At 40.6% G+C, this 18,469-nt stretch overlaps 1 protein-coding gene and 1 long non-coding RNA gene across 9 annotated transcripts in view; both read right to left on the reverse strand.

The window, feature by feature from the left end:
- Nucleotides 1–2,833: 2,833 nt before the first annotated feature.
- Nucleotides 2,834–4,700, reverse strand: LOC135983716 (uncharacterized). Its single transcript, XR_010601470.1, has 2 exons — nucleotides 3,665–4,700; nucleotides 2,834–3,528 (listed from the first exon to the last, which is right to left on the reverse strand). It is a non-coding gene; the product is annotated as an uncharacterized LOC135983716 (long non-coding RNA).
- Nucleotides 4,701–10,221: 5,521 nt separating this feature from the next.
- The window catches only part of SPATA18 (spermatogenesis associated 18), a 42,195-nt gene continuing 33,947 nt past the window's right edge, over nucleotides 10,222–18,469 (reverse strand). For 4 of the 8 annotated variants that reach the window (XM_065596899.1, XM_005299082.4, XM_065596902.1 and 1 more), the window contains 4 exons: nucleotides 17,525–17,648; nucleotides 17,082–17,171; nucleotides 14,838–14,883; nucleotides 10,222–14,330 (listed from right to left, as the gene is read on the reverse strand). In XM_065596899.1, coding sequence (XP_065452971.1) covers nucleotides 14,323–14,330; nucleotides 14,838–14,883; nucleotides 17,082–17,171; nucleotides 17,525–17,648 — 268 coding nt within the window. In that variant the 3' untranslated portion in view covers nucleotides 10,222–14,322. The remainder of the gene's footprint in view (nucleotides 14,331–14,837; nucleotides 14,884–17,081; nucleotides 17,172–17,524; nucleotides 17,649–18,469) is intronic. The other 4 variants (XM_005299080.4, XM_065596901.1, XM_065596898.1 and 1 more) reach the window with 2 other exon arrangements.

An 18,469-nucleotide genomic window follows, 5' to 3' on the forward strand; every position in this document is an offset into this window, starting at 1 on the left:
CTCCACATGCTTTACAAATATTCACTAATAGAAGTGTATGTATATAGCAGTCATATTAAAAAGTAAAGAGGAGGGTGGTCTTACAGTCAAGGCTCAGGACTGGCAGTCACGACCTGAGTTTTGTTCCCAGCATTTGGACATTGGATTTCAATGGGACATGTATTGAAGGCTCAGATACTTCAGTGATGAAGGCCATACAAGTAACTGGCTAGATAGACTGTCCCTCTTCTTCAGTTTTCTCCTCTGTAAAATAGGACTAATAATACCTACCTACCTGACAGGGATGTTGAGAAGTTAAATTAATGAGACATGCCAAATGTCTGGGCTTGGCTAGGACAGTCCTGGCATTTTAACCCCTGGTTTAGCTGCTCACAGTCCCAGAAAGCCAGATCAGTTTATGAAAAACCAATGTAGGCTTCCTGCCAATAAGTGTTGTTGTAGAGAGCAGGCGGTGGGCCCGAGGCTGCTTGAGCAGACTTCTGCCTGCCTCAGCCATGGCACTAATTGGGGCATGCACTAGGGAAGACACAGAATAGAAGTGGGCACTGGGAGGGGGAGGCACATACATTGGGACCATAGGAGGTCACATTGTGGTGGCAAAGAGTGGGATGATGGAGGAACACACTGGGACACAGATATGGAGAGGGGGACACCATGGAGGTGGGAAATGCACTGTGAGACAAATAGAAGAACGAGAGAGAGAGACAAACAAGAGAAACCTGGGGGCCCACCATTCTCCTGTGGAGAGTGAGATGCCCCTGAATGTATGTGTGGGAGATGGGGCGGAAACAGACCAGCCATTCTTCCCTGAAGATGTCAAAGAAAGGCTTTCAAAGCAGCATTGCCAATCCTTGCAATTTCATTGCGAGTCTCGCAATATTTAATGGTTTTCTTTAAGTTCCAGCTCCTGAATTAAGAGATTTAATTAAAAGCTCAGTTTATTTTTATATTTTTTAAAGCAAGTTTCTAGACTTCATGCTGGAAGAGAAAAGCTTGAAAACAGGACCCAAGAGCACCTTGAAGGTTCAGAAACTAGAAGGCAAATAAAAAGAAACTAAAAAAAAAAAAGCCAATAAACATTAAAGTCATGATTTTAAGTCATTCTTATAATTTTTGATGCATGACTCGTGATTTTTGAACACCGGAGGTTGACAATTCTGTAATGAGTGTGGTTTTTAACATTGCTTCACTGAAAAAAATAATAATTGACTCTGAGATTGAATGTACAGTAAAGAAAATTTTTCTCGATTATCCACCAACAGATTTGATTGTCTGAAACTTAGTCTGTATAACTTTCCAACCTGGCATCAGTTTTATAGTTCCTCTTATTTATCTGTCTTAATTAAGCAGGATTTGTTTGCTGGTGAGTGTTTTCACTTTTGCAACAGGGGTGGCTTTGGGTTTTTAATATTTTATTTACTAATTATTATTATTACTCTAAAGTTTTAAAGAACCAGCCTATTCAATAGGGCAAGCAACAGGTGCTACGTTACTTTTAATCCCCAAATCATCCTTCATGCCACAAAACAGTCAAGCTTAGCTTGGCTGAACCCACATTTCCTAATTGTAAGGGGCGGTTAATGGACACAAAGCATTATCTGTACCTTATCTAGTGCTGGCATTTTGTTCAATATTCCCAAAGACTGAGGCTTTTCAGACATACATTTTAATTAGAAGGAACAGTTGCCAACAGCTATTTCTCTCAGGCAACTTTTGCCATTCATTGAAGCCTTCATTTATTGGATATAATTACTGGGTTTGAGTTGGAGGGGAGTGGGTTGTTGTTTTTTTAAGATGAGAACAACTCATTTATTCAAGCTCTGAAAAGTGTATTAGGCAGCAGCTGGGGGGGAAGCTTATCCTATGAAGTTGCTCATTCAGCTCTCCCAAACAGCTTCATTTGCTAAATGTGCTATGTGTTTCTCTGATATTGGGGGGCGGGGGAGGTTTGCCTCCCAGACTATTGAAGAATAAAGGCTGATGGGTATGTATATGATTATTTGCAAGAATGCTTAACGGTCACTGAGGCTTCATGAAAATCTTAGGAAAGCATTCTATTGAGAGACGATCTCCTCAGTATTGTATTTCTCCCTCTTCGTATTTTATTGCTAGGAACACACGCATTAAAACTTTGGTTTAACTGCCCATGTTATGATCATTATTATTGTATTAAAACTCAGGTGGGTCACCATGGTGCTGTACAAATAGAGAGTCCTGCTCTGAAGATCTTACAGTCTAAATTAAGAAATGAGTGGATGTAAGAAATACACAGAGGGAGAGTGGTCAGGGAGAGAATGAAGTCAACAGGAACAGGAACAAGTGGTTGCACAGAGATATAAATTAACAAGCGATAACAACACCAGCTATCCTTTCTGGTTGCTTGCCTTGCCATTATCAGTTGCATATTTCTCACTTGAAGTCACAGAGTCAAATCATCCCTCATCTGGGAAACTCCACAGAAGGGCTTTGAAACTCCAGAATTTGATAGTCAGTTTCCTTTGAATTACTCCATCAAGTGGGATGCAGAGGCATGGTATGTCCTTCACAGAATAGGCAGGGAACAGTGCTCTGAAAGCCCAGCGTGTCCTGAGAGCCACAGTGAGGTCTCACAGATCTCTGGACTTGCAGAAGGCATTTGCATGGAGGCCTTTTTCTTTGTGACATCAGTCCTATATATGTGTTGTGGAGATGATTATGATCTCACACAACTGATGAGTCTAAGGCGTGAATAAGGAGCAGGAACAGATACTCTTGAGAAAAAACTATCGAGTGCTTTTGCAATCAGTCCCAGCGGGAGCTGAAGGTCATACCATAAGTCATACAAAAGGTAATATTTTTAGATTTGCAATAAGATATTTTATTTGACCACTGAGCCATGCAACAAAGTATTAACAACACACACAGGTAACATATAGGCAAGCATACATTATTTTGGTGTAGATTGGATAGTATTTTATGTTAACACTAATATACAAATCATAAAGTAGCCTTATACAAACTCGCTAAAAATGCTAAATCCACAGTTTTCTGGCCAGAAGTTTGGCCCACGCGATATGCAATATTTTCATTGTACCATGCCTGGTATTTCAAGTTTTATGATAACATTCTTAGTCAGGTTTATTTCCTTTACTGGCAAAAAGAGCTAGTCTGCATGTAAAATAGAAATGTTGTCAAAGAGAACATTGTTCTGCATGATTTCAAACATCCTGGATTTACTTTTACTACTACTGAGCTGCCATGAGTAGGGTTGTTCTATGCTCTTCATACAAGATGCCATCTCATGGTATTTCTTAATACACCAGGACCCTGATAACATGTAATTCTGCATGGATGGCATTGTCATTTGCTTCTGCAGAAACTGAGGTGACCCCTATTAACAATTAATTATGGTTGTTATGCCTCTATGTACCTACTCTCCCCCTCTAAACATGGGAGGGAAGAGGGCCATAGGGTTCCTCTGATACCCATGAGATCCATAATTAAAAGAAGTTTAGAGAGGCAACCAATGTTCCCAAACAAACGATCAACCTAGATTTCAGAGTAGCAGCCGTGTTAGTCTGTATCCGCAAAAAGAAGAACAGGAGGACTTGTGGCACCTTAGAGACTAACAAATTTATTAGAGCATAAGCTTTCGTGGACTATAGCCCACTTCTTCGGATGCAACCTAGAAAAACAGTTGTAAATGACTGAAGGGCCATATTGTACACAGCAGCAGCAGAAGACATCCTTAGACAAAAAGAAGTTAGATGACTCAAAATGTGCATTTGCCCTTGTCCATGAGGTAGAAATTAGCAGAAAGTGAAAAACAGAGATTGCTCCATAACAGGGTGCGCTATTCAGGTTCATGCAGGGTAAAGGCAAGAAAAGAGCCTTTGTATATTTTTTAGGGAAAATACCTCTGTAAATCATAGGAGAAGGGAAAACATGGAAAACTGATCACCCAGCTCTTAATCAGCGTTAGGCAAGCAGCTGAAATAGATCAATACTGCAACTTACCACTTTCTTAACCTAGAAACTGATAAAGACCTGACAGGCATTATAGCAAATCTCTGTGTTTTCCTTAGGAAGCTGTGATATTATCTTTGGTGATGAAAGGGAGAGCTGGTTGAAAATGCAAATTTTTAAAAATTTCCAATGACAAATTTTTAGATTTTTCAACAAAAACATTCATCCAAAATCTAACATTTTGGTTTTCAAAACTGAACATTTTACCAAAAGCTTAAAAAAAAGGTGTTTTTTCATTAAACTCCATAAATGGTGGCCAAAATTCAATTTTCAACAAATGACCTTTTGATCAAAAGGCCAGTTTTCATTGGGAAAAAAAAAAAAGTTTTGACAAAACAATTTTGACCAGCTTTAATGAAAAGGCAATAGGAGCATTACCCAGAATCTAATGTCAATGACAACTTGCTATCAATTATATCTTTCCAGCTTTCTAATAATCATCTGGTTTGTTGCTGCTATTGTACCTAAATGTTCCTCATGTTTTATCTTGTTCCTCGTGGTCTATGTTTAATACATCAGTCAGCTGTCCAATTTTATATATGTTGGTTAAACTCAGATATGAATATACACCTGTTTTTACTGCTTTCATTTGTAACATTTATAACTTTATTTGCAAACATTTATTGGCTTTTTTTTACACTGAAGTTTTACTTACAAACACACACAAATTCCATTTATAAAGCAACAGTGCCATCTTCTGGGAAACAGTATGTCTATCTCTTGACAAGTTTTTCAGGGACTAAGTTTATAAGAAAGGAGGGCTGCGGGGGGGGGGGGGGGGGGGGGGGGGAGGGGGCGGGAGAAAGGGGCAATTGGCCCCAGGCCCCGGGCCCTACAGGGGCCCCGGGAGCCCTGGCCAAGAATCCTTTTCCTAACCTGGCAGCAGCCCGGGTCTTTGGCAGTGGCGGGAGGCCCTTCAGTCGCTCTGGGTCTTCGGCAGCATTTCGGCAGCGGGGGCCCCTTCAGTGCTGCCTAAGACGCGGAGCGACTGAAGGGCCCCCTGCTACCGAAATGCCACCGCTGCCGCCGCAGACTCAGAGCACCGCCCGGTGAGTACAAGCTCCCTCGCTTTGCCCCAGGCCCCCTGAATCCTTTGGGCGGCCCTGTAAGAAAGTACAGTTATCTAACCTCACCACAATTATCTAACCTCACAGCCCCAAACCTTGTACCATGCTCTAAAATTTCTTTTAAAATGTATATTTGTCATGGTGACTGGAGGGCAGTGTTCAAACAAAATCCAAGAGAAAAGGTTGTGAGGGATTATTGCCTTCAATGCTCCTCTTCTCCCATACTTCTTATCTCACAAAAAACTGGTTCCCTCTGGTTAGCACATGAACTACTCACCTCTCTATAGGCAAATATTGATTCAGCTGCCATATATGCAACATAAATTATGCACAGATACAATTTTCCAGGGTGCTGTAGTAAGATTTCTCAGTTGTCCTGGGGTGTGGGCAGACACCCTTGTCTCCTTCAAACCAACCTACTTGAGTGGGACCCCAGGAAATGCAATCTGCATTCACCTCCCCCTCCCTGCAAAAGCCTACACACCTGTAGATTTAGAAAGCAGATGATTTTCTGAATCTGATAATCAGGTTTTTTCCTCCCACTCCATGTCCACACTTCCCAATTTTTCTCTTTGGATTATCTTTCTTTGACTCGTTTGCTGCTGGACCCCTAGATGCCACCTACCTTTTGCCATTTCCTCACTTTCCCCTTTTGGGGGATTTTCATCCCTTTGCCTGTTTTTGCACCTGTTTTGTATATTTTCCTCTTTTCCCCTGTTCAGTACCTCTTGGCTACCTTTTTCATGTCTACAGAGGCAGAAGAACAATAGCACTTTACACAGAGGAGAGCTCTGGAACCCTTTGCAGTCTAAAATGTCATTCATTGTACAGCGGGAAATGACTAAGATTAATTTGTTTCCTTCATTGATGTCTGAAGAACTGAGGTGCTGGGGCTATAAACTGCCAAGAGTAGAGGTGCTGGGGTTCAGCCCTGACAAGCCTCGCACAAATCAAGCACTGAAGCTAACTGTATGCTTAAGGCCCTTGATGTACAAGGTAACTGATTGTTCTGAGTAAGTTTTCCTTTACATTAAGCAAATATTACACAGAAGCCTGCTGTGTGCATAAAGAACTAGAGGAGCAATGCTTCTGCTACTACTACCATGCTGTACAGGCAAGGCTGGCCAAATGGAGGAAGTGTTCCAGGGCCAAAATTAAAGCTGGCCACAATCCAGATTTGGGCTACAGTCTAATATATTATACTATAATTCATTAGAGTCATTCACAGCACAGCTAAGCAGTTTTTCTTCTTGGTCCTCAGATGAAGACTGTATTTTGAGTTAGCTGTAAACAGAAACTGAATCGGAGCCCATGTTCTTAACTAGTTTGCTTTTGCTGCCTAAGGACAGCCAAGTTCAGGGAAGAAGCTTAGCCCGATATTTATGTTGTGTTGTTGCTTTACTGGTAACTCAAACAATATGTCCATGCCATGAAAGGGGTCAGACTGGACCTTAATTTGGGGTCTGTGTACTCTTGCATCTGTGAGATCAGCCTATTCACAGTTCACCAAGAGGGAGTATAAATGTTGTCATCTGCTCCCCATAAACCTCTTTCTTGAGAGTCACAATCAGTTGTCCATTTAAAATAACAGTAGAATGAAATGTGGTTTAGATTTGCATTTTAATCTAGATGCATTATTCTTTTACAAAGTTTAATTTACATCAGACCTTGGTAGTGTAAAATAGAAGGACTGTTTTGGGTAGGTGGTCAGTGATTCTGTAACAAAATAATCTAGTGTTTTTAATGACAATTTTAGAGGTACTAGTGAAAACATGGAAATCTTGGTGAGTTGCCAAGAACAATTGGAATTGACATGTTATTTAGACTATAGTCAGTCATCTGTAAAATTCCAGTCTGAATGAGACAAACATATGGTCCCATGTGGTATTAATCAACCAAAGACAGAGTTTCATTACAGGCCCACACACAAAAAGTGAGCGCCACTGATTTGAAATTTTGAAGAATTTGAACTCAGAGGCTGATTTAAACTGTAAGCTCTTTAGAGCAGGAACTCCGAATGCACTGAGAACACTGGTCATATTCCTTCTATAATAAGATGGGAGTGGTTAGAGAACAACCTTAGAGAAAGAGGATCTAACATGACACAATCTGGTGCTTTTGAATTTAGAGAGGTCCATGACTGACCTACATTAGCACAGAGGAAGAATAAACTTTCCTTTCTTACAAAGGCAAGGTATTCTTGTTAGAATTGAAGGCTTTGACAGTGCACCTATGAGAACTTTATGTTATACCTGATAGTATCTCTCATTTCCTGATCTAGTTGTCCCCAAAGCTCAATGGAAGCCATGAATTTATTTTACTTATGGAGGAATTCTGTCCCAAAAAATTAAAAATTCTGCGCACAATAATTTACAATTCTGCAATTCTACAAAATAACATTATATAATCAGGCCAATTTCAATTATTTAGGTAATTTATATCAGGTATGTCTGTAAAAATGGAGACACAAAAAATTTCCCCCAGGGTAGAGTTAAAGAAACCCCTACAACAGGAGTGGGCAAACTACGGCCCACGGCCAGATCCAGCCCATCAGGGCTTTGGATCTGGCCTGTCAGGGCTTTGGATCCGGCCCATGGGACTGCCACCCCCATGGTGCCGCGGCCCCGTGACGCCACCAGAAGTGGCCAGCACCACATCCCTACAGACCCTGGGGAAGGCGGGGGGGGGGGGGCAGAGGGCTCTGTGCACTGCCCTCGCCTGCAGGCACCACCCCCCACAGCTCCCATTGGCCAGGAACAGGGAATCGCAGCCAACGGGAGCTTCAGGGGAGGTACCACCCCCCCACAGCTCCCATTGGCTGGGAACAGGGAATCACAGCCAATGGGAGTTTCAGGGGAGGTACCCACAGGTGAGGGCAGTACATGGTGCCCTCTGCCCATGTACTGCCCAGGGGCCACATGGTCTTGGTGCCAGCCACTTCTAGGAGCAGTGCAGTGTGGCACGGGGCCATGGGGGTGGCAGGGAGCCTGCCTTAGCCTGGCTATATGCCGCTGCCACCCTGGAGCCACTCCAGGTAAGCGGCGCCGGGCTGGAGCCTACACCCTGACCCCTCCTGCACCCCACCCCCCTGCCCTGAGCCCCCTAGCCTCCTGCACCCCACCCCCCTGCCCTGAGCCTCCTGACACACACCCTGCACTCCAACCCCCTGCCCTGAGCTCCCCAAACCCCCTGCCGCACCCCTCCTGCACCCCAATCCCCTGCCCTGAGCCCTTGTACACCCCGCCCCCCTCCTGCGCCCAACCCCTTGCCCTGAGCACCTTCCTGCACACTGCACACCCACACCCCTGCCCCTGCCCCAGCCTTACATTCATGGCCCTGCAAGCAATTGCCCCACCCAGATGTGGCCCCCAGGCCAAAAAGTTTGCCCACCCCTGCCCTACAACAACCCAATTCTAGTTTCTCTGCCCCCTCCTGCCAGAACCCAGCCGGGGGGCCAGACACTCACACCCCCTCACCTCCCCAGTGCCCAGCTGCGCCCCTCCCTGCCCAGCCCAGACACTCACATCCCCTACCCTCCTAGATCCTAGGGATCCAGAGGGGAAAAAAGCCTGATCCTGGGTTCTGGGCTTGCACAGAGTTTCCTGTGCACTGCCTCCTTCCATCAGGTCGTGCTGGGAACTGCAGCTGCTGGGAAGCCTCCAGTTCCATCCTCCTCCCTGCAGCCTTGTCTTCTATTTGTGAGCTGGGTTCTGCCAAGTGCAGCGGCCCCTATTGGCAGCCAACATCTCTACAGCCCATTTCTGTTGGGGGGGGAAAAGGAAATTCTGCACACACAACATTAATTTCTGCAAAATTCTGCATTGCGCAGTAGTGCAGAATTCCCCCAGAAGTATTATTTATTTGGACATTGCTTTTAAGTTTGGTTTAGTACAATACATGAGTCTCAAGAAATTAAATTTATAATTGAAATTTAAAGCCAATAACGAATTATACATAAAACTTAAGGGAAAGGAAACTGTCCACCCCCAACCCTGCTAAATGTGGCATTGCAACATGTTCATACCACCATGAGTGATGTCATAAAGCCAAGGCCTAACAAATGCAAATGAATCTCCTACTACTGCAAATCCCTTTCATTGGTAAACATTTTTAGTTTCTGATCATTTGTTGTTATGATCTTACAAAACTATGTGGCAAGCTATTTCTTATGAGAGTTGCAAAATTTTAAAATAAATATTTCCAGACAGTAAATAAAGTTCTATTCAACATCTCAGTGCTAACTAGCTGGACACAGTTGAGTCATTCCCATTTGTGTTTATCTTCCGTGGTTTTCAATGTTCTTTGTTCCACAGTCTGTTTCCATTGATAGAAAAAACTCACAGTGATACAGACATTTCACCTTCTTTTCCAGAAAACAGACTTTTATTATGAAAGAGAAAATATTCTTCACCTAATATTTTTTCAGCATCATAGGAATGTCCAGATATTTTGATCATCTAACCTATAATCCTTTAGCCAAAGCCCGCAAAGCATTTTACAAAGGTAAGTTATACTCATCTTACAAGTGTGGAAACTGAATATTTTCCTCTAAGATGTAATGCTGTGAAAAGGAACAACTAGCTTTAGTTTCAAATTAGTTTTAAAATCATCTTTTTTATGAAGTGTTTATTTTTAAACAAAGAAGTCAGTATATAGGTTATTGGGCATGAAGCCCTGTAAGATGGTCTATTTCACAGAAAGTGACACAAAGTTAAATAACATCTGCGTACTGACTTTTTTTGTTTAAAATCAGTTCTAATTTTCATAGAGAATTTTATTATAGCATTTCTTGCTTGCACAATCAGCACTCTTAAAAGTCAACAGCCAGTTTTCAGATGTACCTTGTTTGTGTTTCTACTTTCACTTCAAAAAGCAGAGTGCCAAGAATTGGTATAACAATGTACTGAGTAAAATGTGTATTTCCTGAATAAATAACACATGCTGTGTCAGCAAAATGCTGACAGATTTCCTCACATTATTTTTCAATATCAGGAAATTTGAGTTCAACTATGAAACAAGGTGCAGATATTTCTGTCTAAACGTAATTGATCCATACTGCATGAACGAGAGATACAGTACAATCCAGAAACACAGAAAGCACACTCAGCCTGAATGTACCATATGCTAAAGCACTTGCAAACAAAATAAATTCATTTTTCAACTTTCTTTAATGCAAAGCCAGGCTATTTCAAACCAAATTAAGAACATAATTCTCTAGACAACTGCAATCGAAGATGAATGACTTATGACAAAGCCATGTTATCTAAGGCTAAGAAAGAGAATTAATTGTTGATGGCACTTTTATATAAAGACATTCTTTGCAATACATTTAAAACAGACGCAAAAGAAAGATTAAAAGGCATCAACTGGTCCAGGAAGATGGAAGGGTGTTTACCACCTTGGGTAATTGGATAGCTTTTGCCTCCTCTGCAAAGTACTTCTCCTGCAGGTCCACCTAGAGTGATGTATACTACCCTGGGCCAGCATCACCATCGCAACTCCCACCCCAAGACATGTGGAAAAGCAGCACAAGATTGCTTCTGAACTTGGATCTCCCACTGCATGGTACTAAGATGAGCAATCCATTTTGGTAACTCTTAATTGTATATAGTGATATTCTGGGTTATATCAAAATCATTTGCTCATAGAGAAGAAGGAAAAGTGAAGGAGAATCCATATGTTGATGCCACAGAATCTCCTCAGAAATAGGTAATAGAAAAGATATCAGATTTGGATTAGACTATGGGATGATCTTTTCTTCAGCCATTCAAAATCAACTTTGACAGTGCTGATATGCAGGGGAAACTCTTCAGCTATTATGTTTATATAAAACATACATTATGTCCACACAAATGCACTGGTCCATATTAAGTGCTGATTTACATCCCAGGCAATCTCATTTATCTCAGTGGGATTATACAGGGCTTGGATCAGATCTAAATTTGGCCTAACATTTCAGGATTATCACTGACATCATGAATAACACTGTATTGGAACAATCTTGTAGCACAAACCCCACTGATCATATTCATTTTGCAGCTTACATAAATCATGTCAGCAAACATTTCTGCACTTATGCCACCTGTATTATTTTGTTACGACTACCTGTGTGGCATTTACACTGATTTGTTATAATACATTTGCTCTCCCTGAAGGTTTTTAATACTTTATTTACATGTATGTGTGCTATACAATTCCTGTTTGATGATTCTTCCACGTAGCACTTGAGAGAAATTACAGAGCTCCCTTTTTATAAGGCCACTGTGCATTATTGCACATGTAAGTCAATCACACAGGGTCATACACCAACGATGACCAGCATGTACAAATTGCACTGTTGGCAGGAGGAGTTGTGCATGTAGATAAAGGGCAGTATATAGCCTGTTAATGTCTGACTCATCACTAAAAAAAAAATCCCTTGTCCGACATACTCACTAATTTAAATGACTATAAATGAGCTGAATTGAAGCCCAATTAAAAACATCATTCTCTTAATGACATCATGCACCTTGCTAAATGCTATTGGCTCCACAGACCAACATGGTAGAGAGTGAGAACTGTTTATCAAGCTTATTTTTTATTTAAACTTTTACATTTTTCAAGGTATTACGAAGCCACTTTCTCCCTGCAAAATCTAGTGTGCACTCACTTTAATTCTTTTAAACTTTTCTATTACCTTGAAACAAGTGACCAGAGTGCTCAGTTAGCTCATTTGGTCAATTCTGTATATGACGTGGTCCTCAAGTGTTTTAAATCTTTGTTTCTGAACTTGCATTTTTAGTTCTTTGCGGGATACTTCATCTAAAGGTATTGCTGGGGTGTATCTCTGGGGCCATCATGGATCCCAGGCCATTAAATATGTTTGTGCCTCTTTTGTAAGATATTTAATTTTCTTATAATTGGTTATGAAAATCTGCTTCTTGTCAGAACAACATGTGTCAAATGACAGAGATTGTGATCTAGTGTGTCTTTGTAGTGAACATGTGGAAGTCAAATAATATATCAAACCTGAACGCTAATATTACCAAAACATATCTCTTTGGCCCGAAACAATTATCAGATTCTGTGATATTGATTACTTAGGCACCTAAGTCCATATTTAGACACCTGAAGAAGGGACCTGATTATTTCAGGCGACAGGGGATGGCTCACTCAATGATTACTTGTTCTGTTCATTCCCTCTGAGGCACCTGGCATTGGCCACTGTTGGAAAACAGGATGCTGAACTAGATGGACCTTTGGTCTGACCAAGTATGGCCATTCTTATGATCACTGACTTCAGTGCTGCAAGTGCTCAAAATCAAGACATTTATCTAGAGATATTAATAATGGGATTGATGTGTAAGTATACAGAATAACCATAACCCCAGCTCCCTGGCTGTAACTAACAATATAAGAGCTTATAAGAGGGAACAAACTTCTTTAAATGTTCATTTCAGAGACCATATGTGCACTGATTTTCACAGACAACAAGAGAGCCCACCACGTACTTGAGTGCCTTTTCCATTTCGGTGTGTCTCTCACTTCATTCTGAGGACCTGTGGAAATGATTCTGCATATACCAGCCCCCACAGATCTCTCACCCTGGTGTAAATCAGGAGTAACTTTTACATTACATATGTATAAAACCAGGGTCAGAGCTGAATCAGGCCCACGATTTGTGTATACAGGCACCAATTGTGACATTATAGTTACAGTAGTGTATAGTGAAGTTGGGCTGGTCCGGTCTTAAAATTTGTAGAGCCTCAAACAGCCCTGCAGATGTGGGGAGGAAGAAGGGAGTGTACCAAGTCTGCACAAGTCTAGAGAGGTCATGGAATTAATGAATGTAGGTGAATTTTTAAAGAGTTAAATAACTTCATGACTAACAGCGTGTACAACTATGGATTTTGTTACAATGAAAGTAAGGAAATCTCATGTTTCGGGGCATAAGCTGATTGCAACATGGGACAGGAAGGAATTCCTCCTGCCTGCAGCCATTTACATTCCACAACCAGGAAGCTGAGTTATGGGAAATTTCCACTTTCCTCTGAAGCATCAGGTATTGGACTGAAACAAGATACTGGTCTTGATGAACTAATGGTCAGATCCATTATTAAACATCCTAGGTTCCTATGTAAAAGCACAAGGCTCCAAGCAGTCACTTGTGTTGCTTGTATTTAAGGCTGGCCCTACAGATGAGGTTCAGGAGAGAAAAAAGAAAATCAGTTCTCTTAGAAACAAATATTCTGATATTAACATGAACTTTTTACAAATGGACAAGAAATCCTTTAAAATGGCAGAAGAACCAATATACTTCTGAGACCAAAATAATCAATTATTTAATTCAGAATGCAGCAAATTACTGTCTTTAACAGCCAAGCTTTTGTGATTGTGTTCAAATGAAGGCTCAAATCTTGTTCTGTATGTATTTGGAGGAGATACTGAATAGTTAATGCAAGTATTTCAAACCTCAATATGTTCAGTGACACACTTTTGAAATATCAATAAGGTCCAAATCGCAACCACTAGTGAGATTCCTTTCTTCAGTAACAGACTGAATTTAACAAGCATAGTGAATTCCATGCCAAAACCAGCACAACACTTCATACAACCCATTAGCTGTGTGCTTTCGTAAATCAATGTAACTGAAGACCCGGAGACTGAAATGCTGTAGTCACTTGTGCCAGTCATAAACTACCGGTATTTCATCAGTCAGACAACAGAGACCACCTTCAGTTGATACATTAGTGACAAAACAATGCTATTCACGTAATTAAAAGTTTCATCCTGAGATTAGTGCTGCCTTCTAGAAATGTACATAAGCACCATCTAGTGACATTGTTTTCAAGTAACAGCTAATCTCAACAAGTTGTAATGTTCATGTGATATTAAATATGTTGTCAAAATAAATGGCATCCTTTTGTTTCAGGTAAAAATATTCTAGATGTGATCCTTAGATCTGCTGCTCTATTTCTGCAAGGGTTGCTAAGAGCTGTGTAAACTCTATGCCATAGGGAGTATGATCCTAAATGTCTATGCAATTTGTTTATCAAATTGGTTCAACTAATTTCTATAATGATAAAAAAACCCTACTAAACTTATAAAAACACACTAAGCAAAAATGACATTTAACCCTCCCTTTGGAGTAACACAAAACTGCCATTCACATTATCTTAAGTGAGGTTTGAGGTACTCTTGGAACAGGAGGAGGCACCACTGAAGTTGACTGATCCGGATGTACAGAATCACAGAAACATATCCAGTTAATTTAAAGTCCTATTGGAGAAAAATACACATTTCAGTATGGCTATTTTTCTAAGTAACTACACTGAGTGGATTCAAGAAGGGACTTCATTTGAAATTTTGAAAAATTCCTCATTTTATCCTGGTCAGTTAGCCAGTCCATTTGGAATTTGTAGGTATAGAGCCAGTAGTCATAGAGTTGCCTGCTTCTCTCATGGAAGAGGGGCCAAATTATACTTACTATAGGACAGTTCTGTAGGAAGCTGTGGGGGGGGTACTTGGCTGGCCATAGCATAAAGGCAACCAGCAGTCAGAGACATTGTGATAATGGTTTGGAAGGGATGAGAAAGAGGTGCCCTACAAAAGTCAGAAACATTGGCCTTTTCACAAAATGAAAAAGTGAAGGGCCACTCATTCTAAAAACAACATAAGTGTGTCGGAGACAAAGACGTGCACAGTGTTATTTGATCTCTTTACTCAATCTTTCAAGCACTTAATGTGAAAACCATGAGGCATTGTATTCTGAATACGCCCACTTACTTGGGCTTCCGCTCCTTATTGGGGAAGGGCTGCGACTTCGAGGTAACTGCAAGGCAAACAGCAAAGAGCAAGTCAGCAGACCAGGTTCAATAAAAGGCATTACACTCCAGGGAAGCATCTGAGGGTCTGTCTACATTCAGAAAATTTGCACTGATGTAACTACAAGAATGATGCAAAGTGGAACTTATACTGGCATGGATTTCAGAGATTTCATTGAGTTTAAGGCCAGAATGGAGCACTAAATCATCTAGTCTGATCTTCTGTGTGTCATAGATCATTAAATTTCACCCTGGTACCCTGTACTGAGCCCAGTAACTTGGGTAAGACTAAAGCATTTCAGTCCTCAGAAGACTAAATGGTTGTGTGCCCCAGGCAGAGAACAGGGGAGACTGAGGTGCTACCAATGCCTGCAGCCCCTCAATGATAGGGAATTGATTAAGTAGGATAAGCCCAGATGATCCTATCAGGTGACTTGTGCCTTATGCTGCACAGGAAGGCAAACAAACCACCAAGTCCCAAATCTGGTGATCAGTGGGACCCTGAGCATGTGGGCAAGACCCACCAGCCAAGCAACTAAAAGGAGGGTTCTCTATACCGCCTTCAAGCTTAATTCAGCAAATTACCTCCTCTCATTCTTCTTTCATGACACTCACAAAAAGAGAGTCTACCAAGATATTGTTAATGATAAGGTATTTATTTATTATATGCTCCCACACATATTTGATACACACATAGTGTGTATGTGTGTATTTATATATAAAAATAAACCACCTCCCCACACACTCCATTTATATTATATTAAATAAATACCTTAACAATAGATACACACACAAAATATATAGTATGATTAAACAATTTTAAATTATATATATAGGTAACTATTCAAATATCATTCAAAAATTACAGAAAAGTTTTTATGCACACTCCCATAATCTTATTATTGTGAGCTCAGTCCTTCCTTCGCTAACCCCACCTCACTGATTTGTTGCTCCTGCCTTCCATTAGAGGGTAAATTTAGACTGCTAGTTCTAAGAAGCAAGGACAATGTGCTATTTATATATAGTGAGAGCCCTAAAATTCTTCTGGATGGTTGTACTTGATAATTTAGGAGAGACTGGAAGTCAGAGAAGATGGAGACTTGCAGAACTGGACAGGGAGGACAGCAAATAATATACATAAGACCAACAATCTATCAATACTTTTATTAGTCTACACTTGACCTGCAGTAAGGATAGTTTACCATACAGTTTTTCATTCACACACACACACACACACACACGCCATGTACGATACTGGTAAACATAGTAAAGGAAAATGGTTCTACATAATACCATTCTCTGGGAAATCATCTTGTGCAGCAATTTTACATTTTCCTTATGCAGAAGGTGGGCCCCCAATATATATACACATAGACACACACACCACACCATATAAGTATGTATAAAGCACCAATAACATTATGCACAAATATTGTAATAGTGAGGTAGCCTAAACTCGCCTATAGCATAAGTGAAGTATATGGTAAGTATCCCATAACTCCTTGCATTTGCTAATGTAAGCATTTGGCATAAGCAAATAGGAAATTTGTCAAAATCAAGATACATTTATTGTGTGTCTTAGTACAAGCCAGGGAAGTACCTTCATGGACCAGTACCTCAAATGCTAGTATCCAAAACAAAGATAAGGAAGGAACAGAACAAAAAGTGAAGGAGCTGGAACGTATGGGTTGGATTTCAGTGATACATCAAGAGATGTGTAACTTGTAAAATCATCATATAAATAATGCCAGCAGAAACATGGAACTTTGGAAGCCCACCTTCTGCATAAGGTGACATTGCTGCACAAGACGACTTCCTGGAGAATGGTATCACATAGAACCATTTTCCTTTACTCTGTCATTATTGGCTTAGAGCAATAAACCTGACTGACATTAATTATTTTGGCCACTTGAATATATTTCATAACAAACCAAAGTGTGGTCAAGCAATTGACCACATTATTTATCAACAAATTTTACATATTTGACTAAAATGGTAACACTCAACACCTATTTTGCACCATGCAGAAGCAGATGTACGTAAGTACCTATTGGTAAGTATAATGCTTCATCTTATTCCACGCAAGATTGTCAATATGCATGCTTATTTCCCAGGTTCAACATGTGTGTATGGCTTGTAATGTTACTGAATGCCTAGATTCTGTTAATGATATTGAGTGTAAAATGATTGATATGTTATACTGTACCAAGGTGCGGCTGGGGCTTGCAGAATGAGACAGAATAGGGCTCATGCTGCGGCTTCTGCTTCTGCTTTTACTCCTGCTCCTGCGAGACCACTACAATAAAACACAGTATGACACAGATCTATATTAAGAAAAGTACATTCATTCAAACTAAATTTGGGAGCAGCCTTACTTTGCTGAAGTCAAGGCTTAACTATATGAATAGAAGAATATTTCCCTAAGGCCGTGATCCTGCAAACACTTCACATGCTAACCTTTAAGCACATGAGCAGCATGTTGAAGCCAATGGAGCTACTCATATGAGCAAAATTAAATGCATGGGAAGTGTTGACAAGATCAGGCCCTAAATAAATATCGAGATTTGATACACAATAATCCTGCCTGTAGTAGAGTTGCATGAGAATTTAAATAGGAGGACTTTCCTTAGCAAGTCCAAGGGTACGTACCAGAGCACCTCTCTTTGAAACTGCCTCTCCCTTCACAATAATAGAATCATTTTCCATCAGAGCAGGCCACACATGATAAACCACCAAGGGAGCGGTAAAATCAGAGTCATAGCTGCGACGGTATCTGTTCAAACACAGCAAAGAGGATATTACAATGTTAATGCTAAAAGAAACCAGTGATGGCTACGCTTGATAAGGCCAGAATATTTATTATAGCTTGTAAATATGTTTCTTAACAATATTTTAATGGTACATGTAAAAATAAAGTATAAAAAAGGATTGTACTTGTGTAAAACTCATCTAACATAGGCATATGTGGTCTGCCAGTGCCAATAGAAATTTTGTTACAATAATCTCTCACATCAGATGCACATCTGCTTAGCCCAGGTGTAAGCAAGAGCCCTTTCATCACTGACATGCAACATGAAGTGCAGAGTTTGGATAATCAATGCATATTACATCTTCCTGGGACTGCTTGTCAAAAAATGATTAGATAAAAGATACAACAATAAAAATGAATTAGGAATAAATATTAAATGGACAATATCAGTTTCCTTCAAAGAAACCAGTTTAAAGGATTTTGGGCAAACTAGTTAGCAAAGCCAGATTTAGGATTCTGGGGGCCCAGCAAAGTTACCTTGGGAGACACCAATCCTTTCAATCTCTCCTCCTCCCAGTAAATGCTGCTCTTTTGCACATCCCCCACAAATCCTCTCCATCTTTTTTCTCCCTCCCTGACCAATGCCCACAGTCAGTTCCCCACAGTTCCATGTTAAACATAGGACTTTCCCTCAATTTGAGGCCTTCTTCTATGAACCAAAAGTCTCCCCGACATCATGGGTTTCAGTAGGTCAGTCACAGTAGCATCATAAAGTTACCCTCCATATTTAGTTTTGTCAGAAGCCACAGATGGCAACAATAAGCTGTTTATTTTATGCCACAAGA

This window comes from Chrysemys picta, chromosome 5, assembly GCF_011386835.1.
Source record: "Chrysemys picta bellii isolate R12L10 chromosome 5, ASM1138683v2, whole genome shotgun sequence".
Taxonomy (NCBI): domain Eukaryota; kingdom Metazoa; phylum Chordata; order Testudines; family Emydidae; genus Chrysemys; species Chrysemys picta.